Source organism: Pleurodeles waltl, chromosome 4_2 (genome assembly GCF_031143425.1).
Source record: "Pleurodeles waltl isolate 20211129_DDA chromosome 4_2, aPleWal1.hap1.20221129, whole genome shotgun sequence".
NCBI classification, from domain to species: domain Eukaryota; kingdom Metazoa; phylum Chordata; class Amphibia; order Caudata; family Salamandridae; genus Pleurodeles; species Pleurodeles waltl.
Window position 1 is genome coordinate 1,026,330,689 of NC_090443.1, and position 27,546 is coordinate 1,026,358,234.

The window sequence follows — 27,546 nt, forward strand, 5'->3', positions numbered from 1 at the left end:
TATGGATTAAACACGCAGCACAGTGGAGGATGGACTCCAGCCGGGCTGTTTATACAGTCGGTTGGAGAAACCTAAGTGTGCATGTGTGTTTGGCCGGCCTGAAGCAGCCGGCCAAACACACATGCGCACTTAGTGCACTCTCCCCTCCCCCCCCCCCCCCCTTATATAGTCCGCTGCACTCAAAAAATATCTCTGGCCTCTTTAATGAGTTTAGAGCCACTCCCTGCCCCTTCCGCTCACATTTGCAGCTCTCTGCTTTCTCCCTTTGTGACTGTTTTTCTCTTCCTCGGTCTTACCCATATAAGTCTTTTCCTCAGCAGTAAATGCTTGAGGCAGATAAACAAGTGCCAGAAACCACCGGCTCAAATTAAGCACCAGTCACCCTGCATATTTAAGTGCATTCCCCACCAGCGGAGGTTATTTCTAGATCAGACTCCAGCCGGCTCTAAGAGCAGAGAACTATCCCGAATGGACCGAGGGGAGCGACGGGTGATACAGGGTGTGATGTTGTGTGCCACCCCCACGTCAGTGTGAGGGCACCTCTCGCCGCGGGGGCCCCAAGTGGATCTAATAAGTCGTGTTAGAGCTGCACGTGCTGGCAATTGGCCAGGGGGTCTTGTTGCAGTTCTCTGAAGGCCATACAGGGGCCACATCCATACGTGTCCTATCGGATGTCTGCATTGGACCATGCCGAGGATGTGACCTCCCACAAAGTACCCATATTAGGCCTCCAGAGTATAGGGGTACCTGCAGGCCGGAGGCGGTGCTGGGCAGTCGAACACCCCTGGACCAGATGACCTCTGCCAGAGGCTGAATGTAGGGTTTGGAAAGGAGGGGCGAGCGCTGCGAGGCAAACATCATTTAAAACGGAACTGAATGGGCCAGGGGGGCAGGCTTTGCTGGCTGAGAGGGCCACATGACAAGGCAGCATGTGATAGACATGCAGTCCCAACAGCCCCTTCATGCGTGTTACATGCATGTGACAATTCCAGCAGCATCACCACGCGAGCCTGCGAGCTCTTCCCCCACATATCCCAACACAGCGGCGGTGGGTGCAGACGCCGGAGGACACATTCCATTCCATTGTTTTTCACCTACTATGTCACTTGACAGACACCAGCCCGTGTCAGTCATCCCTGGACCTGGTCTAACTGGAACAGTCCAGCCCGAGCTGGCAGGCCAGGGCCCCTCTGATGGGGGCACCAGCCGCGCAGACCCCAGCCGACGTGTGCCTGGCCAGTGAGGCCAGATTCAAGCGGGAGGCTCCCGATGTTTTGAAGCAAAAAATGGCTTCATTTTGGCTGTCTCCCGCCTGAAATTGCCTCTGCGTCGATAGAAGTCAATTGGGGAAAATACATTCTACACTTTTTTTTTTTTTTAAATTTATTATTTTTAATCTCCCACATTCCTCCCACAATGCTGGCATGTATGAGTGAGGCGTAGACTGCGTTGTGGCAAGAGATCTCCTGGTTCGCCAGTCCAGAGCTCGCGCCGGTGCCAGCCACGCATGCATGGATGGGCATGCCGGAGAGGCATGCCAGGCACTCCATTGTATGAGATTTGTATGCAATCCTTGGGTTCCTGAGGAAAAGAGGGCGATAAACTGCACATATGAGGCTCTTAAAAAGCCTACACACCAGCAGGTATGACCACTCCATTAACCCTCAGGTGGCATGGAATGCCAGCAGCATTATACCTTTCTGAATGCCAACTTCCGGGCGCCTCCCCTGGTGTATTGCAAAACGCTTCCTGGCAGAGGTGTGTGAGGAGATCCTGGTGCATGCTCATGAAAGGAACAATGTGAGGGAGCATGGGTGGTGATGACGGGGCAGGAAACCACAAGCAGGGCAGTCCTAGGACAACCACTCACTGAAGGTGCAGTTACTCACACTGATGCACTTCAAAGTGCAAGCACTCGCGCGAAAGCACTGAAAATGCAAGCACTCGCGAGGAAAGCTGTAAAGTGCCACCACTGGGAAGCACTGACGGTGCAACCACTCTCGCAGGAAGCACTGACGGTGCAACCACTCTCGCAGGAAGCACTGACGGTGCAACCACTGTCGCAGGAAGCACTGACGGTGCAACCACTGTCGCAGGAAGCACTGACGGTGCAACCACTGTCGCAGGAAGCACTGACGGTGCAACCACTGTCGCAGGAAACACTGACGGTGTTACCACTCTCACAGGAAGCACTGACGGTGTTACCACTCTCACAGGAAACACTGAAGGTGTTACCACTCACAGGAAACACTGAAGGTGTAACCACTCACAGGAAACACTGAAGGTGTAACCACTCACAGGAAACACTGAAGGTGTAACCACTGTCACAGAAAGCACTGACGGTGCAACCACTCTCACAGGAAGCACTGACGGTGCAACCACTCTCACAGGAAGCACTGACGGTGCAACCACAACTGTCACAGGAAGCACTGACGGTGCAACCACAACTGTCACAGGAAGCACTGACGGTGCAACCACAACTGTCACAGGAAGCACTGACGGTGTAACCACTCTCACAGGAAGCACTGACGGTGTAACCACTCTCACAGGAAGCACTGACGGTGCAACCACTCACAGGAAACACTGAAGGTGTAACCACTCACAGGAAACACTGAAGGTGCAGCCACTCTCATGGAAGCTTTAAAAGTGCAAGAACTCACTGAATAACTGAAGGCAAGACCACTCTCAAAGGAAGCACTGAAAGTGCAACCACTCTCACAGGAAGCGCCGCAGGTGCAACCACTCTCCCAGAAGACTTCAAAGTTCAACAACACAACTCATGTAAGCAGTGCATTACAGCCACTTGCATGGAAAGCACTGAAGGTGCAATCACTGGCACGGGAAGCACTGATGGTACAGCTGATCACAAGGTACAACAACTCTTGTGGGAAGCACTGATGGTACCGGTGCTCACACAGATGTAATGGAAGGAAGCACTGAAGGTACAACCACTTGAATGCAATTACTGATGGTATAGCGCACAACCACTCTCGCAGGAAGCAGTGAAGGTGCAGCCACTCTCGCAGGAAGCACTGACGGTGCAGCCACTCTCGCAGGAAGCACTGACGGTGCAGCCACTCTCGCAGGAAGCACTGACGGTGCAGCCACTCTCGCAGGAAGCACTGACGGTGCAGCCACTCTCGCAGGAAGCACTGACGGTGCAGCCACTCTCGCAGGAAGCAGCAATGGAACAGCCACTCTCGCAGGAAGCAGCAATGGTACAGCCACTCTCGCAGGAAGCAGCAATGGTACAGCCACTCTCGCAGGAATCACCGACGGTAACTGAACATAACTGGAGATAGGATGGATCAGTGACAGAGCCTCATAATGATACTGGTGTAACTGCGCTCTGGTGGGGAATGCTGCTTGGAAAGGAATGGCTTGATGTAGAGTTTAGCAGATAGTTTACTCCATCGTAGACATGACAACATGTCCTCCTTATTACAGGTGCCTTAGGATATAATGCTCTTCTGATAAAATGGATGAGATCTGTCACATTTACTGACTTACCAGTGGCAGTGAGTGGTGTACATTGTGAGAAGGGGGCCTGTCTCTGGTTTCTGTGGTGAGGCACCTCGTCTCTGGTCTCCAAGCTCAGTGCATGAGAAGTCATCTCTCCCTTCCCTGCTCAGGCTACTTCAGTGTTTCTGCGGTCACCTGGAAGGGTGTACCTTGGCATGTGTGGCGCACCGCCTTGAAGGGGTGGCGGTTCAGGCATGGAAGCTCACAGTGGGAGACGGATGTCAAACTTGGGGTTCTTCTCATGCCTGAAAGAAGCTGTATCTCCAAAGTTATAGGTGTGGGTAGCCTTATACGTGACCCTTCCCAACATGGTGGCTTTTCTAGTGATCGTTGCCTGAAGTTCCCAATCCAAAATGGAGCCATCCTTTTTCCTGTAACGTCATTTCCTTTTTAAACAATTGAGTACGATGCACTTATTAGAAATGGCCGAGTCACAATACATTAGTTGCTTTGTTTCTCATGGAGTTAATCGTCCACTTGCTATGATTTTTGTCCCTTATTTTTGCTCTACTTGGAGCTTGACTGCTGCTCCGACTTCTAGCTCTGGAAGATCTACTCTGGGCTTACTTTTCAACCCTGGCTCAGTGGCGTTTTGGTGCCTTACTTATGAATACCTGTGTTTATTTATAATCTTAATCAAGAACTACCCACATTACCAAGCAGTTTTTTTCCTGCACTTTGTGCCTTTTTCCTGCTACCTGGGACCCTCTCCTGGAGGCCCATCAAACCTTCAGGTGCACTAAGTGCAAGGTGGCACCATGGCTACTGGGAGGAATCACCCATCCTCAGCAAGTCAACTTGAGCGGCCTTCATAGCATCCAGCCCTTATCAGTCTTGTTGCTTGGTGATGTAGTGCCTAAATGGCACAGTGTCATTTCACTTGGGGTTGCAAACAACCTTGCAGTAGTTATTCCTGAATTGTAAACATGAAAAGAGAGAGAAGTTGCAGAGGTGAGTACCTATGAGCATCGCATTGCCATTTCAGACTTCCTAAGCAGTATGTTGTTTTCCTCTTCACGCGTTGACAGTGACTTTGCTGCAGTTTCCTAAGGATGAGGCAGAGGCAACTGGTCCCTTAGGGTTTACTTGTTGTTCACTCCTCACCACCTTTATCTCTCCCTCAAGCATTCATCTTTCTCCTGTCTTTTCTGTCCTCTTTCTTTTTCCCCACTCTTCTCTTTCCACCTCAGCACATTCTTCCTTTGGTCACTGTCTTTGGCTGGTCTTTGTTCTGTTGCAGTAGTTACAGGGTCCAAGGGCAGAAAGAGCTAAAGGTCTGGAGATAACATCCGCGAGGGAAAGCCATATATATCACTCCATTGAATTTATAAAAGTAAGTCTCAACCCTATATTGCTCCACTGCTTAAGTATAGCTGGAAAGTACTGGTAAAGCTGGGACAGTCTATCTCCCACCTTCTACGTATCATCACAGGTACTGGGGTCCTTACCAGCGTTCCCCTGTCCAGGTGCATGCAGTCCTGGAAATCCAGGGCCAGTCTGGGCCTCCCCTATGACGTGCTATCAGAGGTATGTGGAATCAATGGCCAGCCATGACATATCCTAAATGTAACAATTTGTCAGTGCCATGTTTTAGACATGGGCTATGTGGGGATGCGGGTAACTGTGATGTGAGTTAATAAAGACTGGTCTTTACCCACCTTCTTAGGCACCATCATGACTCACCAGTTTCCACCCCTCACTGTGGAGAGGAAGAAGGAGCTCTCGGACAATGCCCGGCGCATCGTGGCCAATGGGAAGGGGATTCTGGCAGCCGATGAGTCTGTAGGTGAGTAGACCACCTCTGGGAGAGAGCGTATGTGGCTTAGTGTCATAGACTGCTTGAACAGAGCCTGTGTGGGACGAGATGGAGCCTGTGTGGGACGAGATGGAGCCTGGAGCCTGTGTGGGACGAGATGGAGCCTGGAGCCTGTGTGGGGAGAGATGGAGCCTGTGTGGGAAGAGATGGAGCCTGTGTGGGAAGAGATGGAGCCTGTGTGGGAAGAGATGGAGCCTGTGTGGGGAGAGATGGAGCCTGTGTGGGAGGAAGAGATGGAGCCTGTGTGGGAGGAAGAGATGGAGCCTGTGTGGGAGGAAGAGATGGAGCCTGTGTGGGAGGAAGAGATGGAGCCTGTGTGGGAGGAAGAGATGGAGCCTGTAGCCTGTGTGGGAGGAAGAGATGGAGCCTGTAGCCTGTGTGGGAGGAAGAGATGGAGCCTGTAGCCTGTGTGGGAGGAAGAGATGGAGCCTGGAGCCTGTGTGGGAGGAAGAGATGGAGCCTGGAGCCTGTGTGGGAGGAAGAGATGGAGCCTGGAGCCTGTGTGGGAGGAAGAGATGGAGCCTAGAGCCTGTGTGGGAAGAGATGGAGCCTAGAGCCTGTGTGGGGAGAGATGGAGCCTGTGTGGGGAGAGATGGAGCCTCGTGGGTGGAAGTTGTGGAGCCTGTGGGGCAAGGGATGGAGTCTGTGGGGCAAGGGATGGAGTCTGTGGGGCAAGGGATGGAGTCTGTGGGGCAAGAGGTGGAGTCTGTGGGGAAGTTATGGAATCTGTGGGACAAGAAATGGAGCCTTTGCTAGAAGTTATGGAGTCTGGGGGGGAAGTTATGGAGTCTGTATGGAAAGAAATGTGTCTGCGCAGGAAGAAATGGAGTATGTGCAGAAGACATGGCGGAAGCCGATGGAGTCTATGCGGGAAGAGTTGAAGTTTGTGCGAGTCTGTGCGGGAAGACATGGGGTCTGTGAGGGAATGAAGAAATAGATATTGGTCTGTGAGGGAATGCAGAAATAGAAATTAGTCTGTGAGGGAATGCAGAAATAGATAGGAGCCTGTGAGAGAATGCAGAAATAGATAGGAGTCTGTACGAGAAAAGGTTGAGTGTGACAGAACAGATGGAATGTGTGGAAGATGAGTTGCAGTCAATAGGAAAGTAGACTGTGGGAGAATAGACTGGATCTGTGGGAGACTAGATGGAGTCTGTGGGAGAACAGACGGAGTCTGGGAGAATAAGCGGAGTGTGAAGGAGAACAGAGGGAGACTGGGAGTTCAGGCCTAAGTCTACGCGAAGGTAGATGGGGTCTGCGGGAGAATGGGTGGGGTCTGCGGGAGAATGGGTGGGGTCTGCGGGAGAATGGGTGGGGTCTGCGGGAGAATGGGTGGGGTCTGCGGGAGAATGGGTGGGGTCTGCGGGAGAATGGGTGGGGTCTGTTGGAGAATGGGTGGGGTCTGTTGGAGAATGGGTGGGATCTGCGGGAGAGTAGCTGGAGTCTGTGGGAAAGTAGCTGGAGTCTGTGGGAAAGTAGCTGGAGTCTGTGGGAGAGTAGCTGGAGTCTGCGGGAGAATAGCAGAAGTCTGAAGAAGACCAGAGGAAGACTGTGAGTTCGGTCTTAAGTATACGAGAAGGTAGATGGAGTCTGTGAGGTAAGAAATTGAATCTATGTAGGAACAGATTGAGATTGCGGGAGAGCAGATGGCACCTGTAGGTGAGGGTCGGTCAGTATCTGTGAGTAGGAGTCTGCAAGAGTATAGATAGCCAGCGCATGAGAGTACCAGTCTGTGCAGGAATACATTTGGCCAGTCTGTAGGTGAATAGGCAGAGTTCAGGGGTAACGAGGCAGGGTGCTGGTGAGTAAACTCTGGATGAGAAGAAAGTGTCGGTGAGTTAATAGATCATCTGTGCATGCATGTACCTAGCCTGTAGGTGTATAGTCAAAGCCTGTAGGTGAGCATGCTGTGTATGTGGAAATTTAGATGCCCCCCTGTCACCTAGAGTTCTGTGAGCTGAAGGAGTCTGTCACTAGTGCAGGGTGTGGGGGAGGGACAATGTTGGTGCATAGAGTCTGAGGTGCCGAACGTCAGTGGGTGGATAGGGCCTTTGAGTGTGTAGAGTTTGAGTGACCAGAGTCAGTCGATGGGTAGATAGGGGGTGATTATTAACCCTGATGATCGATCTCACCCTAAAGCGTGGGGTGCTCCTTCAAGGAACGGTTGTGTGCCACTGGTTGGCCCTGGCTTGGTGGGTTGCGTTCATCTGTGAAGGGACTTGGAGGCATTATTTCAGCTTCAGGGAGCAAGTTTCCTGTGGGGCTGATCTCCACTGGCCGTGTAAACACGAAGCTTAGTACATTGCATGCAGTAACATCTAGCGTGTCCTACTAGGCACCATGGGGAACAGACTGAAGAAGATCAACGTAGAGAACACAGAGGAGAACCGGCGCTTCTTCCGCGACCTTCTCTTCTCAGTTGACCCGTCCATCAGTGAGAGCATTGGAGGAGTCATCCTCTTCCACGAGACCTTGTACCAGAAATCCAGCAACGGCAAGCTCTTTCCGCAAGTGATCAAAGAGAAGGGAATCGTTGTGGGGATTAAGGTAGGCTTCAGTGACCCCGCTCCCTATCAACCAGAAGGAAAGTGGTGTCCACCCACAAGGGTAGCTCCTGCACATAGCTCCTCGTGGACACTTCTCTAACATTATCCACAGCAATTAGGACTCTTAGCGCATGTCGCCCTCCTTCAAATCACAGTCACCACCTAACAAGCCAAATACGTATCTTGACTTGAATATGGTCATCCTCTTTTCATGGCTGTAACACACCCCTAAAATAGCTTATCACCACTGACTTAAATGAGATCTTCCCTTGTGAAACATCTGACTTTACCTCCAGTCAGTTCATCCCAAGAGTCCTGCCTCTGTCAGCAAGTGTTTGATCTCTTCATAGCTAAATTCCTTTTGGGAGAAGGATGGGCGTTCCGGAGTATCTAGACATCTACCATGTCCAGATTGGGCGTCTTGAGCAGCTGGAGGTGTGAATGGACGGCTTTCCATTCTTGATAGATCTGTCACTTCCCTTCGCTAAATCATCCTCTAAGCTTTTACAAAATAATGTGATTACTGAAGTCAGGTAGATGTTTAACCCTTGGTAATTCTTGACAGGTGGATAAAGGCACAGCAGCGTTGGCCGGGACGGATGGTGAGACCACTGTACAAGGTAAGAAATCTTTTTTTATCCGTTTTCCTCACTGACCCTGTAGTACATTTAAAAATAGGAGGTTTTAGGAAGTGAAATGATTATATAAATCACAATTTTAGAACAGACCTGTTCCAGTAACTCTCAATCTTAAAAGATTAATCTTCCCAAATTAGGAGCTTTAGGAATGAGGGCTATTAATCAGGGACTTTATCTCTATAGCAGGAATTCTTAAACATTGAATATTATTTAACTAAGACCTGAGAGCTTTAATATTCCTGTGATAAAAACCTATAGTGTGGGATGCCCCAAGAATGTACCTGAAAGACTGATTCCCAAATCTTCTGTAATGCGAGTTCTTTGGAGCAGAGTTTCCTGCAATAAGAGGTCTTAAAAAATAAAATGTTTAAAACATGATCTATTACAAATAGAATTGTCCCATGATGGAGAACGCTTACAAGTGAAATTTTTCTGGTTCAAGCGTTCTGACAGGTAGAATGTTTCTATAAAAAGACTTCTCGTAACTAAACTATTCTTTCAAGGGAAGTCTGTGAAAGTTGAAGATTATTATAAAATGGGTCGCTCAGAAGTGAGGAATCCCTTAGAAGACATATTCCTTATAGAAACTCCAAGTAATAGATTTTTCCTATAAGGAGAACTCATGGAAGCAGAGTTTTCCCATAATAAGACCCCTTAGAAGTAGACTATTTCCACAAACAAATTTTGCCAAATGAAAAGATTCTTATAAAACTGATCTCTCAGAAGCGAAATATTCATGAAACATCTCTGAGTAGTGAAATATACATAGGACTAATGTTTCTAGAAGTGCTATAGAGCTTGGTAATTGACTGGTAATGAAACAAGCTCTTACAAATAGAATTTTCCCATAATAAGAACCTCTTATGACACATCTCCCAGACGTGGAATCTATACATAGAGTGCAAATGCTCATATAAGTGCAATAATTGTTCAACATAAGTAGAGTAGAATTGCCCGGTAATAAGACATTTTAGAAATAGATGGTCCATGAAACAGGAACTCTTACAAATAAAATGTCTATAATGAGGATCTCTGTGAGAGCTCTTGGAGGTGGAATATTCCTATGACTGAACATCTTAGAAGTGGAATATTAACAGAAGCTCCTATTTCAGGAACAACGAAGGGTTCAAGAGTGCAAAAGTTTCTTCTCCATTTTTAACAAAGAAATATCCCATTTGCGCAGTTTTTAAAATATTTAGACTTTTTATATGCTGTTAGAAGTCCCCATTTGGTTACTTCGGAGCACTTTGTAGCTAAAATCTGTGCCAAGTTAAAGAAAGGGGGTGTAATGGTTCAGTTGGTTAAAGGAGGCTCCCACCCCGGCTTTCATCACTCATTACGTCATAGGATAGGGAGCTGAGTGAACATGAGCTGGGACTGCTCTGTTTTCAGGCCTTTCATGAAACTGATGTCGTTTGGATTCCACCCTGATGCTTGGTTGTTATTATGAGAGAGTCTGCACTGCTCCTTTGACAGATTTCTCTGTTTATTGGTTTTCATACAACTGGGTGGGAAGCGGCCACTCTGCCGAAACGAATACAGCGTAAACCTGAGGCTTTATTTCATAGCGTAATGCAGCAGTAGCGGCTGCTGCCGGGAAGGGGTGTGGAGGCGGGGGCAGAGCGTGGAGCAGGGGCAATCATTTAAATTTAAAAAAAAGTTACCTGCTGCCTTGGTGGTCCACTGCTCCCGCCGCCTCGGTTCTTCTCATCTTCTTTCTCTTACCCACCTAATCCTGACGCTTCTTTCTTGCTGTTACCCAGCATGAGAGAAGTGCTGGGATTGGCCTGACTGGGCTGAAATGCTGCTCAGGGAGGGAGTGAGAGACTGCAGTTGGTCTCGGCCTGGCTGTGCTACGCAGCCGGTCGGAGAGTTCTAAGTGCGCATGCCACTCCTCCTCCAGCTGCTGACACGGAGGATGCTGGCCCCGCCACCCCCTAACTAAGCAGAAAAATAAGGTGGTGATAATAAAATACTTTTATTATCACCGTATTTTTCTGCTTTCAGCAGCGGGGCTAGGGGCCGCTCCTGTAATGAACTATCACTTACTCAGGGCACCAAACTCTTTATTAAGAGCCCCGGGTAAAGAAAACAGCTGCTCTGGAAAGTCACAATACACTTTATTATCTATGCAACTTATGTGCCACCCGGGCACTCCCTGTGTCCCTGACCACCCGCTCCCTCAGGACATGTCATCCATGGCTTATCTTCATGGTCCCCACACCCATATTCCTGAAACTCCTCCTAGAACAGAGGCGTCCAAGTCCGGATGAGAACACTTGGAATGGCAGAGGAGGTGGTCTCTTGCTATTGTTTGAGCCATCGCCCCGTATCTAACTTGCTTTCCAGGACAAAGCACCAGATCGCCCTTATTTGGAGAATGGTTAAATCCTTGAGTCGATTACCCACCTATCTGAGAAGGGTTGGTAGCGTAAGGTGCAGCTGGCCGGGGGCGTGTTGCTACAGACCAGCACTGGTATCTTCGGCTCTCCGCTTGTGCTAGTTTGTTGTGTAAATGTGCTGGATCGAGACAACTCTTGCCTTCATGAGGAATCAAGTGTTTTATTTTCTCATCTTTGACCCCCATCTTTTGGCTGGAGGGCTGGCAGTGGCGGCCGGCAGTTTTAGGAGGGAGGGGGCGGGCGGGAAGCACACTCACACTTTGACATACATGCACGCACGCATGCACATCCATTAACAACACTCAACATTCAAACATACACACACACGCACCAAACATTCATTGAAAAAGATCACACACACACACTTACCTTCAGCTCGGAGGTCCCAGGAGGGTTGGGACTGCTGCCTTTCCTCTCTGGCTGACCTTGGGTCAGCCAATGAGGGAAGGCAGCAGTCCCAGCCTCGTCACAGAGTGGGATGGGGTCAGTGAGACTGCTGACCCCACCCCACTCTGTGACGAGGTGTCACTGATTGACTCTTGCCCTGGGTGCTTCAGGGCTTAAACCTGAAGCGCCCAGGTCGAAGTCAATGGGTGACGCTTCCCCTCGAGGCACCTTTGCTGAGCCGAGGAGGTCACGCCCATAGCAGCTCAGGCAGCCACGAGTCTGCGCAAATCACGCATGTCTGCTCCTGGCTGCGTGACCTGAACATGAAGAGTGTCTGTTAGGCTGACCTTTGCTCAGCCTGACAGATACTCTTCATGAGGGGCAAAAGGTGGGGGGGCGTGGCCCCTCCGCCCTAAAGGATGGGCTGCACCAGGCTGGCACATGTAGGACTTGGGTCTTTGTACACTGACATGAGGCAAGCAGGAGTGGGCGGGTCTGGTGACTATAGTTAGTGCCTGGTCCGTGTCATGCTTGTGCTACAACGAGCAGAAACCTGCGTAGGATCCGATCTCTGCGATGGGTGGATATATGTGGTAACACAGCATACTGAGTTTCAGAGTCCACATTCAAACCCAACGTGCTGAGAGAGCACAGGTGTCAAAGTAACACAGAATGATTAACTCAGGAGGAGGCGCGGAAAGTCATTTAGCTGCCAAGGTCGCTGGCAAGAAGTGAACCAGAGATCGATGCAGGTTTAATGAAAACCACCATGTAACTCTGGGCAGGGTGGGAGGAGAAATAGGTGATTCAATGCAACCCACCGGAATAACAAGGAGGAATGACGGCGAGGGCCCGACAGACCAGCGCCTCAACTCCCAACTGCGCGACTTAGAATATACGTCAAATATAATGCTACAGAAATTCCATGTCCACACAAAGTACAACAAACAAAATCCCATTAGGGAACATGAGGACACACGAGAGCACATAATTGAGATGAGGGCCCAACATCTACGATCGCCTGAGGTGTCTTAAATGAGCTATAGGAGGGATCTGTGCTACGCTGAACCGAGATGACTGAACATGGCTCGCGAGATTGAACCTACAACGAAGCATATACTCTCTTCCTATTGGTTTGTAGTGAGGGCTCCAATCCAATGCCTCTGTAATTGAGAGGAAACCACTCTTCTGTGAGGCCCAAAGGGCTTCAAAGAGTTCATTTGATGAATTTATTGATTTATCCTTTCACGTCGCTGTGGGTCATCTCGAGGAGTAAACAGCAGGACCAATAAAAACACCGGCTGTGATTTAGCCACAGCTGTAAGCACTTCTCCTTGTTTATGGGCATAGAAATATATATATTTTTAGTTAACTGTGCATCTTTTATAACATTGAAATCTCAGGAGTCCTTTCATAACTCTAACCCACCTGGGAACTTCCGGATTACTGCACATAGTAGAGTGGAAGAATAAACTTCATAGTTCAGTCTGCCAACGCAATCATGACTGAGTATCAGGAGACCACGGAGGAGCCATCTCAGCCCCTTCCCAGAGCCAGAAGGAGGTGGAAGGACGAGTCCGCAGTACCTGGAGAGCGGGAACTCAGACACAAGACTCTGATTCTTCTTGGTTTCCATCAGGACCTGGTACTCCATCACTGCAATGTCTCTAACAAACCTTTATGCCAGATGGAGGGTGACCATGTTCCTTCAGATACTAGTGCCAAGGAGTCATTTAGATGCTGTCATCCCATTAACCTGGGCTGAGAAAACTGCATTTTAGTCCTGTCTGTGTAGTGATTCAGTTACATTGAAGATTACTAGAACTCCAAAGGGGTGAGGTGCCTGCCAAGATATGCAGGTCCAGTGGAGAACCAGGACAAGCATTACCTACATATTAAGTATCAGACTTGCCTCTGTGGCTCACTTCCAGCATAGCTCAGCATTTCGTGCTCAGTTTTTTTAACACATTCCATCTAAGTCTTCGAGCCCCACAGAGCACATCTACACACCTCATCCTTTCTGAATAAGGCCCTCTTTACTCAGTGGTTTAACCGAAGCATGCAATTTTGTGTTGGACGTCTGCTTCTGTTGTCGTTATTAAATCCAGCTATTACTATGCAGGGCATGTGGGGCTAAGTAAAAAGGGTGATGGGCTCAGTTTTTTAGTCTTAGAGGTCCTTAGTGGCTAGTGACTGGAGTCCAACACTCGTAACCATGTTGTATTTTTTTATTTATTTTTAAACATCTGCCTTGTTCGTGCTAACGTTGGCGCCATGTTCTCCCCCCTCTTCCAGGACTGGATGGGTTGTCGGAACGCTGCGCCCAGTACAAGAAGGATGGGGCTGACTTCGCTAAGTGGCGTTGTGTGTTGAAGATCTCAGATTCCTGCCCCTCACAGCTGTCCATCCAGGAGAACGCCAATGTGCTGGCACGCTATGCCAGTATCTGCCAACAGGTAACAGAAATCAGTTAGAAGGATTGGATTGGGGCATCCCCAGGGAGATTCCATAGGGCACTTGGCCAATCAGGGTCACTTCACAGACCCACCCAATTTTTCATGAAGTGCATTGATGTATTGATCCCTTTCTCATGTTCACTTGAAGACTCACATCACCCTAAATCTCAACAAGGGGGGACCCAGAGAAAGCATGTCAATAACTGCCTTGTTGGCAGAGAAGCAAACGCATAGTTTTAAAGAATGGCGTAGATGTGTACAGGTGTCTAATACCGCTCTTCGCGCAGTCGTATCCGCTTCGGTGTAGAGACCGATCCATGAGCTCCAGCCGCCACCACCAGACTCTGGTTAACGATCTGATGCTTCTGGCCTGGGTTTGCCCCGTGCATCAGTATCCTGGCATGGTTATTGACTCATGCGATGGAGATCAGACCGAGCACTTTAAATGGTGGTTTAATGTACAGGGGTCGCTTTGTCACTTCAGTTTCAATTTCGCGAAACCTACGAGTCAGTTTCAGTGTGTGCTCCTTTGGCATCCTCAAGGCTGGAGAAGAAGGTCAGCTCTTATAGGAAAAAACTATTGTGTGGTTTCGAGATATGGATTTATGCTACTAAACATATTGTAACAAAAAACAGCTGATGCCTGGTGGATGTCTCCAAGCCAGGCCACTTTCTCTCAAGTGCATTTGAGGAGGCACTTTATGGAATCTGATCTAGAAGGACCCCTGCCATAGTCAGACCACAAGCTGAGCACACCGTGGTTAATGTAAACTGGCAACGTAAGCGGAGTTCTTGCCTGCTACCAGAGTAGCTGTATGAATGTGTAGAAAAAAAAAATGAGCACTGGCAAGGGGAGAGATGCAGAAGTAGCAACATTTAATCTGTGGAGTCTAAAGGAAACAAAAAAATTAAAACTCCAGTTTAATCTGAATTAATAGGCTAGGTTATTGCCTCAGCTGTCACTTCCATTATCAAGTTTCTGCTTTCACCATTCTAGTCTTTGCGCAAGTTCTTTTTTTTTTTTTTTTTGCTTAACCATGTTGCCACACTATGCACATCCAGAATAAATTAACAGTAAACCGTGAACACTGTGCAGAATCGTAGAAAGAGCCTGCAATCGGCAGCCCGAGCTGTATGCGTTGCATCGATCAAAGGCCAAAGATAGGGATATGCCGGGGAAAAGATTGATAAAAAGCGTAAAGCCAGCAATATTTCAGCAGGTGGGTCAAAGTGCAAAGGAACGAGAAAACAGGCAGCAAGAGCAAACAGAGCACTGGAAAAACAGGTCCTGGGAGTAAACAAGTGGAGGGAAAGGGTCAGGCAGGCAGCATGCCGACTTCGCAGGAACAAGCGACGACTTGGAGAAGGGCGCGGTTGTGGTGCAACACACCATTCGCGTACAGCATAAACCAAGAGGAAACCAGGGGTTGGGGGATAAAGATGGAGCCTGTCTGGTTTCAACATTCCACCTTTTGCCACCCCAGCAGCAAGATAGTATGTTTTTAATGCACTTGAATAAGAACTGTCAAATTCAGTTCAATTTAAAACGAGCATTGGCAGAGCCAAAAAGTCGGGCCTTGGCTTGTCAGATGTTCATTTTTTTTTTTCTTTTTAATTTACAAACAAATGCAATATGCATTATAAGATTAAAAGTTGTGAAAATGCTGCCATGTAAAAGTGATGCACATATATTGTCAAAAAAGTAAAATCTGAGCGGTCGCAAAAATAGATTGAAACAAAATATGAAATGAAGGCAAAGACTAGCCCTGACTCTGAAGTGGACTACTTTATAGATGTATGTGCGCTAGCAAAATGCCGGCACTCAGCCGATGGCTGAAGTTGGCTGACTCATAGACCCTTGCTGTGTGCCGTGGTGGGTGGAATCAAAATGTGAATGACACTTGAACAAACCAATGGACGAACAGGACATTCCAAAAACTGTTGTTTGTACGTGTATTTTATGTACTGAAACTATGATAGTTTTTTGAAGATGGGAGACTAAAGCTGTCAGTAGGCCAGACCTAAAAACAAGAGCTCACTGTTGAGTCCTGTGATGGGGTCTACCTCAGGCCCCCTGTCTAGGTCCTCAAGGTTCCAAGCCCCTGCCTTTGAATGTGTGGTGCGGTGAGTATGGTCGGCAACGTTCTATGCGGGTCAGTGAGGATGGTCAGTTAAACCAGAGGGCTGAGCCGGGAAGACCCCAGGGCTCCAGATGGGGTATTAGACTTGCCAGTGTAACACCAATCCAAGAATGAAGTGTTAGATGGAACAGTGGTGAGAAAGGACATTCCTGAACTCCCATTCCAATATCCAGCCTCTTCGGGAATGTCTTACTATCAACTCTTGAGGTTGGCATGGAGTGGTTGGTACCTGCTGCCACATTATTATCACTGCCACCTCCGGGCGATGAGTCACGTTTCCACGATACCCCTGCATTGGTCCGATGGGTCATTGGAGAGGTGGCTATATCTCCTGCACAGACCAAAATCACCTGTGAGATCTTGGGGTAGTCGCAGGTGACACATCGCTGGAGAAAACCTCTTATGCGGCAGCAGTAGCCAGCTTTAAAGAAAGGCATCCCCCCACCCAAGAAATTTTGAAAATGTGGTCTTGTGGTGGGGGATATTTTATCTAATGTTTTTTTTTGTCGCAGTTGGTGGTCAGATTACTTTCTAAGTTCTTCCTGCTTTGACCAATGCAGGACCTGAGGCAGCAAGGGATGAATCAGTTTGCTGACATTATGGTTAATTTTAAACTAGTTTTTCTGCTTCTACAAACAATGGCGTAACCTCTACACCAGAAATGCAAGTACAGTCTCTCAGTCTGCAGGTCCTATCTTGTTTCCTCTCTTCTTCTGCCTTCCTCACTGACCTTCTGTCATTGTAACTGCTTTCTGTTAGTATGCTTTTCGTTTACATGTGCTGCATACTGACTCACCTTTCTGCCCTTGTGTATCCATCTGTCCCATTCTTCATAGCAAGGGATCTTTCCCTTGCATTTCTTTTCTTGGTTTTCACCAGTTTTCCTACCTTTCACTCACTTCTCTCACTCTGTTTCTATCCTTCCCTTTCTCTGTCTCCATTTACCTTTGTAGTGTCTCCTTCTGATTGGGAACCACAGCTGTCCCTCCCCTTCATCCAGTGACAATGTTAACTGCTCTCTGATTTCTGCTGGTAGAACGGACTGGTACCCATCGTGGAGCCTGAGATTCTGCCCGACGGCGACCATGACCTCCAGCGATGCCAGTATGCCACCGAAAAGGTAAATTGCTCTTAATGAAACCACTATCCTTATTGACAATGCGTTGATTACCACATCAGGCCTCCACAACGTAATTCTATATCTCTGCAACATTCTCTCCTTCCTCAGCCTAGCCTAGGCCTAGGCCTACTCCTGCTCTCCAAAAGTGTAAACACATACACAAAGATGCTGCAGTTTCTGCTTGGTACCCATGATTTCTAGCTGCAGCCATTATTTTCATTGATGGTTCAGTCCACATGGATCTTACCCTTGTCTTTGATGTTTGAGTTTCTTCTGTCCCACCCTGCCCCTGCTTTTTAGTAGCATTAGAGCCCATGAACCTCCCTATGGTTTTTATGCTTTAGTAATGCTCGAGTTTCTGAAGATTTCCTCGGTTTTTAGGTCAAGCGCACAAGTGATCTGACCTGTTGTAATCTATCTGTGGGCTTTTAACCACGCCCATCACTATCACTCGCTCAAGGGCTTGCCTTTCAAAAATCCTTTATCCTCATTGTTAAATGCTTTAGGTTGTATCCTCCTTGAGTCAGTTTTGTTACTGCCTTGGCCATCAACCCTGTTAAATGGATAATTGCACGTTTGCTGATACGTTTGACTGCAATCAAACTTTTTTCCTTTTGTGTGTCTCCTTCGCACTCATGCATGGCGGCTGTGTCGCTTTGAATTGTCTTGCTTATGTCAACTGTTGTACTTCTCATTTTCAATTTATGTGGCAAGAAAAGTCCAGTTAGGAATTTACAACACTAATAGCAGTAACTCGAGCAAACACGAGACCCATTGCATTTCAAATGCTTGTTATTAGTGATCGAGCCTTTGATGCTACCCCTACATTAGTTTTCAGTGATTTTTGAGTTTTTGATCAGCTTTTCATTTCACGATTCAGGGCCTGATTTAGATATTGGCGGACAGGTTACTCCCTCACAACGGTGACGGATATCCCGTCTGCCGAAATCTAAATACCATTATGTCCAATGAGATTTAGATTTGTCCGCCAGTATCTAAATCAGGTCCGTAGCCTGCAGCGTCCTCCCTCTTCACCAGTGATGTTTGCACTTTGAGCCACTGACGCCCCTGATGTGTTCCCGTGTCTTAGGTGCTGGCTGCAGTTTACAAAGCTCTGAGCGACCACCACGTCTATCTGGAGGGGACCCTGCTGAAACCCAACATGGTAACCGCCGGCCAGGCCTGCCCCAAGAGGTACACTCCCGAAGAGGTTGCCATGGCAACAGTCACCGCCCTCAGTCGAACTGTCCCAGCGGCGGTGCCAGGTAACTACTGTTCACACTGTGCAGTCTCTTGACGTCAACCTCAGCCTGCCTCCCTTCCTCCTGTTGCTTTCCTCTCACCTGCTACTTTTATAGCTCCCATTCTTGTGTCAATTCCTTTCAACCTTTTCCTCTCAACCACTGAAGGCTACATTTAGTCACTCCCCACTCCCTCCTCTTGGATCTTATTGCTCTGTATTTGCTGAACTCCCAGGCAGTGTTCTCTGGGAGAGGGTCTAGTCTGAGCATGGGGGCAACTGGCTCCATACAGACATGTTATTGAACACTATCGAACTGTGTTTTACTTGTATTATTTTTGTACACTTCATTGTTGTCTTCTGTATTTATCTTGTTCTTTCTTTCTCCTTTTTCACTATATCCTTCACCTTTATGCTTCCTTAAATCTTTCTTTCTCTGCTACCTGTTTTCTTCGGTTTCTCCCACTTTTGTTCTCGGCCCCTTTTACCTACTCCAGCAGCCATCCTTCTTTTGCTGCTTCTCTTTTCCATTCTCCCCACTTAGTACCGGAAGCAGTCACTGCTGACCTCTGTCCTTTCAACTTTCAGGGATCTGCTTCCTGTCTGGAGGCCAGAGTGAAGAGGAAGCCTCCCTCAACCTGAACGCCATCAATCGCTCCCCACTCCCCAAGCCCTGGAAGCTCTCGTTCTCCTTCGGGCGGGCCCTACAGGCGTCTGCGCTTGCAGCCTGGGCGGGGAAGCCCGAGAACCTCAAGGCTTCTCAGGAGGCCTTCGTCAAGAGGGCCAAGGTACATGCAACCCCGGCAGTTACTCCTTATCCTCTTACCACCAGCTACTGTGGCACCAGACCATAAATTTATAAATGTTCAGCACTCTTTACACAGACAAATATCATTGTCGTGGAATTCAGAACAGGTTTGTACCATGTAGGTGCAGCAGGGCTGAATCCAAGCCTTAATTTTCGGATATCCATATAAGATATAATTATATACAATGAATCTAAGTAGCACTCATCGGCTGTGTTAACCTTGAAACCCAGGCACAAATATGTGAGGCCAAGATCTTCTTTTGACACCCTTGATAAACATCTACAGCTGAAAAATCCTTCAGAGATATTTACCTTCCATAGAGAGCCCGGGGATGTTTTAAGTCCGCTTTAGGAAGAGCTGTGGACAAAAGTTGAGCATATGCCCGTTTCTTTTTTTTAAATTATCTGTAACAAAAATATGACCATGAACATGGCTTCACAGCACAACAGATATCTAGAAAAAAGCCCTATTTTCCACATCTTTTACTTTTTTTTTATATATGTATTGAATTTTCTATCGCATAGCATATCGTATAGTCATAACATCACTGGTCGCAGGATACAAAGAGCATTGCGTCCCGCAAGAAAGCATCCATCATTTTGCGTCGTTCCAGAGAGTGTGTAAGTTCATCACAATCATGCTCGGAGAAAGACGGGTCACTAGAGTGAGTCGGGGATGACTTCTGCATACACCCCACAGAATATATGATGGAGTTTTATCATCATGGAGCGTTTTCCATGTCCACTCTCGGGACCAGGGCATTAGGATCAAGACTCTGTGCAGTCTGTGGCTATAGACATGATACTGAAAAAATCCAAAACCTAACATATTTCATCCTTCTCCTCCAGAGAGGTTATGTTCTGTCAGACTGGAACACACAGGGCAGTGTTCACAGAAGAAATCACAACAAGGTTAAACATTTATGCATTTCATTTATTAACACACATTACTGATATCAACACAGTTATTGAATTCAAAACACTGAACTGAAGGGCAATACATATAGCATCATGGAGACAAACCTAATTGGTCAAGTGCCCCTACCCACAGGTCAACTTAGAAAGAGTTTGTCATATCAAACTCAATAAAATCATGTGTATGCAGTATTGAGGGTTTTTAAATATTTGTCAACACTTTAAAAAAAAAAAAAAAGATTCCCCCTGCTACCCCAGTAGATCTGTAGCATCAAGGCATGGGCATCCGCAGAGGGGGGCGCTTGCCCCCCCACCCCCGGATTTAGGTACATCCTGTTCTGCAAACTCACAGTGCAGCTTAACACTGAAGGAGCACCTTAGTCTTCCTTGCACAACGTCTAAGTCATGAGTTAAAAACAGGGTAAAGTCATGCTTGTGTATTAAAATTACACGAACGCGTGTCTCTTTGTTATATAATATGTATGTATGTAAATATATATATATATATATATGGCCACTAGGTAGTTATAATTAGGGCCACGTTTCCATAGGAAAAGCCTTTTTGGTTTGCAAGTAACTTTGGCTATGTTTGAAGAATTTTTTGCAAAACTTTCCAAAGAAAAAGTTCATCTACCTCAGCTTAGGAAAGGTTTCAGGTGATACGTCAAGTCGGGGTTAAGAAAAAGTGGGGATCCCATAGGAAAATTAGATACAGCCACAGCCAAAACGGATGGTCCAAAAAGCGTATTTTGTGGTTTGGTGTAAATCCGTTCTGTAGTTTTTGAAAAATTAAAGTGCAACATTTATGTATGTATCTCGCCGCAGACCAGACAGAGCTAAAGATAAGATCTGACTGGCTGCCACCACATCAACAAAGATGCAGTGGCATCAATTTTAGGAATCTGACTCAGTCCCCTCTCCGGAAAAAAGTGAAAAACAAACATATAGGGGTTACCCTATCCTCTTAGGCCTGATTTGGGGGTGGGGGGAGTCCCAGAGGTACCCCCCCCCCTGCCCAAAAATGTGTAATTTATTTTTTGTAGTGGTTCCATAAAAAAAACTATTTAAAAAAAATTATGGGATCCTACCTCTTTCTTTTTTTATTCCCCCTGGGGTGGGCCACGGCCCGGCAGGTTGGTGCATGTTGGAAATGGCCATTTTAGCAGGGTTAGCCCCATACTTTTTGTTGCCTTCCTATTTTTTTCTGACCTGCTTTTGGTGGCTTTAGAACTCTGGGCACTTTACCACTGCTTATCAGTGGTAAAGTGCAAGTGCGCCCCGGGTAAACTGGTATTGGTGATTTGGTTTCTCCATGATTGGCATATTTGATGTACTAGTAAGTCCCTAGTAAAGTGCACCAGCGGTGCCCAGGGCCTGTAAATCAAATGCTGCTAGTGGTCCTGCAGCACTGGTTGTGCCACCCGCCACCCACATGAGTAGCCCTGTAAACGTGGCTCAGACCTGCCACTGCAGTGTCTGTGCAGTTTTGAACTGCCAATTCGACTTGGCAAGTGCAGCCACTTGCTAGGCCGAAACCTTTCCTTTTACTGCATGTAAGTCACACCTAAAGTAGGCCCAAGGCAGCCCTTTGGGCAGGGTGCAGTGTATTTAAAAGATGGGACATGTACTGGGGTGTTTTACATGTCCTGATAGTGAAATACTGCTAAATTCGTTTTTCACTATTACAAGGCCTATCTCTCCCATAGGTAACATGGGAATTTGCCTTGAAATATCTTTAAGTGTAAGTTCCCATTGGGAGCAGATAGAGTTTGAGTCTCTGAACTCACAATTTAAAAATACATCTTTTGGTGAAGCTGGTTTTTAAATTGTATGTTTGAAAATGCCACTTTTAGAATGTGAGCATTTTTTTGCTTAACCATTCTGTGCCCCTCTCTGTGGAATACACATCTGGGTGAGGATGACAGTTGGGCTGTTTGTGAACTCCCTCTAGACCGTCATACAAAGGGATGTGAGTTATGCCCTACATATGCTGATGGGTCTACCTGGGCCACAGTGGTGGGAGGAGCTGATACTTGGCACCTGAATACGGCTGTCCTCACACAAAGCCGTCTCCAACCCCCTAGAGTGTGTCTGGGGCCAGGGTAAGGAAAGGCAAGGTCTTGTGCACTATAAAGACTTTCCATTGAAGTTTGCATACTTCAAAGGCAGAAATGAGTATAAGTATTGAACCTGTGAGATCCCAATTTTAGAACACTTCTGGACTGATTTAGCCAGAAGAACTGAATGCTGTAGGAGGGTCTGCAACTCTTCCTGTTGCTTTGCTGTGCTGACCTGCAGTTTGCTGCTTCTGTCCTGGGAGTGAAAGGACTGGATTTTGCTTTCTACATCCTTCTTTCCATGGTTCTCCAAGTGTAGGAGGATAGCCTGGCTTATAGTGGGTACCTTGTGGTACTTACACCCTGTGCCAGGTCCAGTTATCCCTTATTAGTAGATTAATAGTGTTCTAGCAGCTTAGGCTTATAGAGGTAACTATAGCAGAGCAGCTTAGGCTGAACTAGGAGACATGCAAAGCTCCTACTATACCACTTATATCATATAGCACTATATCATAAGAAAACACAATACTCAGAGTTACTAAAAAATAAAGGTACTTTATTTTAGTGATAATATGCCAAAAGTATCTCAGAGGATATACTCCCTTAGGAGGTAAGTAATATACACAAAATATATGTACACAAACCCAAACCAGGTAAGTAACAGCTACAAAAGTAGTGCAAACAATGTAGAATCACAATAGAATGCAATAGGGAGAAATAGGCCTAGGGGCAACACAAACCATATACTCCAAAAGTGGAATGCGAATCACGAATGGACCCCAGGCCTAGTGTGGTGTGTAGAGGGTCGCTGGTAGTGTAAGAAAACACTAAGGGTGTCCAAAATACCCCACCCCAAGACCCTGAAAAGTAGGAGTAAAGTTACCCTACTACCCCAGAAGGACAGTAAAGTTGAGATAGGGGATTCTGCAAAGACAACAACTGACTGCAAAGCACTGAAGATGGATTCCAGGACCTGAGGACCTGTAAAGGAAGGGGACCAAGTCCAGGAGTCACGCAAGTGTCCAGGGGGGGCAGGAGCCCACTAAACCCTGGATGAAGGTGCAAAAGGGCTGCCTCTGGATGGAAGAAGCCGAAGATTCTGCAACAACGGAAGGTGCCAGGAACTTCTCCTTTGGTCAGATGTCCCACAGCGTGCTGGAGGATGCAGAGTTGTTTCCATGCAGAAAGACTGCAAACAAGACCTGCTTAGCTGCAAGAGTCGCGGTTGATGATTTTGGGTGCTGCTATGGCCCAGGAAGGACCAGGAGGTTGTCCCTTGGAGGAGGAGACAGAAGGGACACTCGGCAACACAGAGAGCCCTCGCAGAAGCAGGCAGCACCCGCAGAAGCACCTGAACAGGCACTTAGAAGATCTGAGAACAGCGGTTGACTCAGAGTCAGAAAAAAGGGTCCCACGACATCGGAGTCCAGCTCAGCGAGTTGGGCAATGCAGGACGGAGTGCTGGGGACCTGGGCTAGGCTGTGCACAAAGGAAGTCTTGCAAAATGCACAGAAGCCCGAGCAGCTGCAGTTCACGTAGTGCACAGGATTACTGTCTGGCGTGGGAAGGCAAGGACTTACCTCTACCAAATTTGGACAGAAGGGCCACTGGACTGTCGAAGACACTTGGACCCAGCTCCTGTGTTCCAGGGACCACGCTCGTCAGGATAAGAGGGGACCCAGAGGACCGGTGATGCAGACGTTTGGTGCCTGCGTTGGCAGGGGGAAGATTCCGTCGACCCACAGGAGATTTCTTCTTGGATTCCAGTGCAGGGTGAAGGCAGACAGCTCTCAGAGCATGCACCACCAGGAAGCAGTTGAGAAAGCTGGCAGGATGATGCGCTACAATGTTGCTGGTAGTCTTCTTGCTACTTTGTTGCGGTTATGCAGGCGTCCTGGAGCAGTCAGCGGTCGATCCTTGGCAGAAGTCGAAGAGGGAAGTGCAGAGGAACTCTGGTGAGCTCTTGCATTCATTATCTGGTGAGACACCCACAGGAGAGACCCTAAATAGTCCACAGAGGAGGATTGGCTACAGAGAAAGGTAAGCACCTATCAGGAGGGGTCTCTGACGTCACCTGCTGGCACTGGACACTCAGAGCTGTCCATTGTGCCCTCACACCTCTGCATCCAAGATGGCAGAGGTCTGGGACACACTGGAGGAGCTCTGGGCACCTCCTCTGGGAGGTGCTGGTCAGGGGAGTGGTCACTCTCCTTTCCTTTGTCCAGTTTCGCGCCAGAGCAGGGCTGGGGGGGGGATCCCTGAACCAATGTAGACTGGCTTATGCAAAGAGGGCACCATCTGTGCCCTTCAAAGCATTTCCAGAGGCCAGGAGAGGCTAGTCCTCCCAGGCCTTTCACACCTATTTCCATAAGGGAGAGGGTGTAGCACCCTCTCTCAGAGGAAATCCTTTGTTCTGCCTTCCTGGGACCAGGCTGCCCAGGGGGGCAGAAACCTGTCTGAGGGGTTGGCAGCAGCAGTAGCTGCGGTGGAGACCCCGGAAAGTTAGTTTGTCAGTCCTGAACAATGTGGGGGCACCTTGGCTAGTGCCAGGGTGCCCACACACTAAGTAACTTTGCACCAAACCTTCAAGTGAGGGTTAGACATATAGGTGACTTATAAGTTACTTAAGTGCAGTATAAAATGGCTGTGAAATAACGTGGACGTCTGGGCTCCCTAAGGGTGGCAAAAGAAATGCTGCAGCCCATAGGGATCTCCTGGAACCCCAATACCCTGGGTACCTAGTTACCATATACAAGGGAATTATAAGGGTGTTCCAGTGTGCCAATGAGAATTGGTAAAATTAGTCACTAGCCTGCAGTGACAATTTTAAAAGCAGAGAGAACATAAACACTGAGGTTCTGGTTAGCAGAGCCTCAGTGATACAGTTAGGCACCACACAGGGAACACATACACGGTATACATTATGAGCACTGGGAACCTGACTAGCAGGATCCCAGTGACACCTAGGCAAAAACAAACATACATACAGTAAAAATGGGGGTAACCTGCCAGGCAAGATGGTACTTTCCTACACCAAGGGCTTGAACTGAGCTTGCCTCCTGTTAAGAAGTCTCAGGGACATCAAAGACTTCATCTACCAGTGCCTGGGCTCTTCTGCTAAGAGTCCTGACTTGCCAAGAGGTTCCCTGGGCGCTGGAAGTGGAAACTGGTGTCCTGATGAAGAATATCCAGCGCAAGGGCTGAAAATTGATGCAACAGCTGTCTTGCGGCTGAAGATATTGACGCAGGAGCTGTCTTGGGGTGGATGAATCAATGCTGTCCTTTGAGATCGACACACTGCCTATTCCGCTGCAGCTCCATCATTGCAGCTTGCAGCGTGTCTGGATTTTCCACGCATTGTCCCTGGGTGTTACTTTCTCATCAACCCCGCACCATAGTAAGGAACCGATGCTGCATGACCAGAAACCGACGCATCGTCTCTCCTGTGAGAAAAGAACCGGCGCATCACCTCCCCTGCCGGTAAGGAACCAACGCATCGCCTCCCTTGCACAGTAAGGAACTGGCTCATTGCTTTGCTTTTCCAGCACTTCATCTCCCCTGAAGCCCGCTTCGTCTTTGTTTTTGATGCATCCCAGGTATTGAGTGTTAAAAGGATACAACCATTGATTCCTGTGGATTAAGACTCACTTAAACCTTTAAAAAGTGATATATTTACTCGTGCATATTGGATTTTTTTTCGTTTTGGTCTTGTCTTTTTCAGATAAATATTGTCTATTTTTCTAAATTGATGTGAAGTACTTTTGTGGTGTTTTCATAGTGTGTGTGTGTCTGTCTGTACAAATGCTTTACATATTGCCTCTGAGATAAGCCTGACTGCTTCGAGGCGGAGAGCAAGGGTTATCTCAGCTGTGAGGGTCCCTGCCTGGACAGGGAGCAAACCACTGCCAACTGGAGACCCCATTTCTAATTGTGCAATTTTTTTTTTCATTGGGTAGGGGCCCTGCGGCCCCCCCTCTGAGCTTTCTTTAGGCCCCAGGGACCTCACCAGTTAGTTATCTCAAGAAACTGTAACTCGAGCCCATGCAATGCACTGCTTACAACACCACATATTACTTCACTTACGTGCTATGATATTATTGATTACAGTACAACATCTGCAGGGACATCACTGATGGCCACACTGTGCATGGCGAGACTTGAGTTATAGTTACTTTAGGGCACAAGTTATAGTTACTTGACATAACTATAACTGGTACATTTCAGTTGTTTTTTAGTTGAAACAGTATGTTTTAACTGACTTTTTCACATAACTATAACGTCCTTTAACCTATAGTTTTTTCAGTATGTATATATTTTTTCTCCTTTTGAGGTCGCCTTATCTGTAAACTCTGTTTGTGTAGGTTCTCTTAAATATATAAATGTCGTCCATGCCCAATGTGTGGAATCACTGGGAATGTTAAACTTCCTTGGTAATATATCCTCGCGGGCATCTCACAGTTGGCACCAACAGGAATTCCAATATTAGTAAATAATAATATTTTGCTTTAATTGTTGTTGATTTACAAACAACTTGAAATGTTTTGGCTCTTTGTAAATTAGGACCCCATACCCTTGGATTAGGGGAGTTGCTCTCATAGTGTTGGGTAGATGGGACAGACTTTAACAGCGTAAACCCTGGAGGCAAGGCCACCTCCATATACTGTTCCTCCTCTCTTGATCAATCACTTGTCCCTTCTACCACCCTTCCCATGGCATGCTGAAACCCATAAACAAGAGTCCCGCAGTAGGGGGAAGTCAAAGTTATTGTGTGGCCAGTTTCACAGGCTAGCATAGGAGTAGGGGGGTCATGTGAAATTTTCGCTCTAAAAATCAACCCACTTATCATTTGTACTTTACTCTCACAGATTAACAGCCTGGCCGCCAAGGGTGAATATGTCGCCTCTGGAACAACAAAGGCTGCTGAAGCCCAGTCTCTCTTCACTGCCAGCTACACCTACTAAAGGACTCGTCTTGGATCTCCTCTCAGGCAACTTCTGACTCATTCCAATGACCCAATACCCCATTTTTCCACCCACCATCTTTTCTAACATCTGTCTTCTTCCTTAGGGCAACCACCACTTTTGTGCAAAAGAACACACTTCGGAAATCCATTCCGTGCATTCTGCTTGCTCCCCATTTGACGAGTTTTGTCACCTTCAGTTCTTTACCTGGTTCTCCCCCGCCCTCGTAAGTGAAAATCAAGGACCCGTCGGGCGCTGAAAGTCTACATCTGATTTTATGCAAATGTAAATGTGAAACTGTAACTGGAAATACAAAAGACTTGAAAACCAACAATTGAGTCCACAGTCTGTTCTTTGAATTTACACTCTAAAAACCATTTCTCGCCAGGGTGTTGTAGAACTTCTATCTGATGTTGGTAGACTGTGCCAAAATGTTAAGATGTGTGGTGGTGCAGCTCCTTCTTCTGCCCATAATCCTCGTGGGCACCTTGGGTGGTACTGCGACGAAGATTCTTGGGGTGCAGTCTCTAGTGTTAA

At 47.5% G+C, this 27,546-nt stretch overlaps 1 protein-coding gene across 1 annotated transcript in view; it reads left to right on the forward strand.

Moving 5' to 3' along the window:
* The window catches only part of ALDOB (aldolase, fructose-bisphosphate B), a 41,307-nt gene extending 13,964 nt beyond the window's left edge, over positions 1-27,343 (forward strand). Inside the window, exons 2-9 of the mRNA XM_069232898.1 lie at positions 5,189-5,308; positions 7,674-7,885; positions 8,450-8,504; positions 13,607-13,767; positions 16,945-17,028; positions 18,119-18,293; positions 18,857-19,056; positions 26,914-27,343. Of these exons, the coding sequence (XP_069088999.1) occupies positions 5,197-5,308; positions 7,674-7,885; positions 8,450-8,504; positions 13,607-13,767; positions 16,945-17,028; positions 18,119-18,293; positions 18,857-19,056; positions 26,914-27,009 (1,095 nt within the window). The 5' untranslated portion in view covers positions 5,189-5,196 and the 3' untranslated portion in view covers positions 27,010-27,343. The remainder of the gene's footprint in view (positions 1-5,188; positions 5,309-7,673; positions 7,886-8,449; positions 8,505-13,606; positions 13,768-16,944; positions 17,029-18,118; positions 18,294-18,856; positions 19,057-26,913) is intronic.
* Positions 27,344-27,546: the final 203 nt, after the last annotated feature.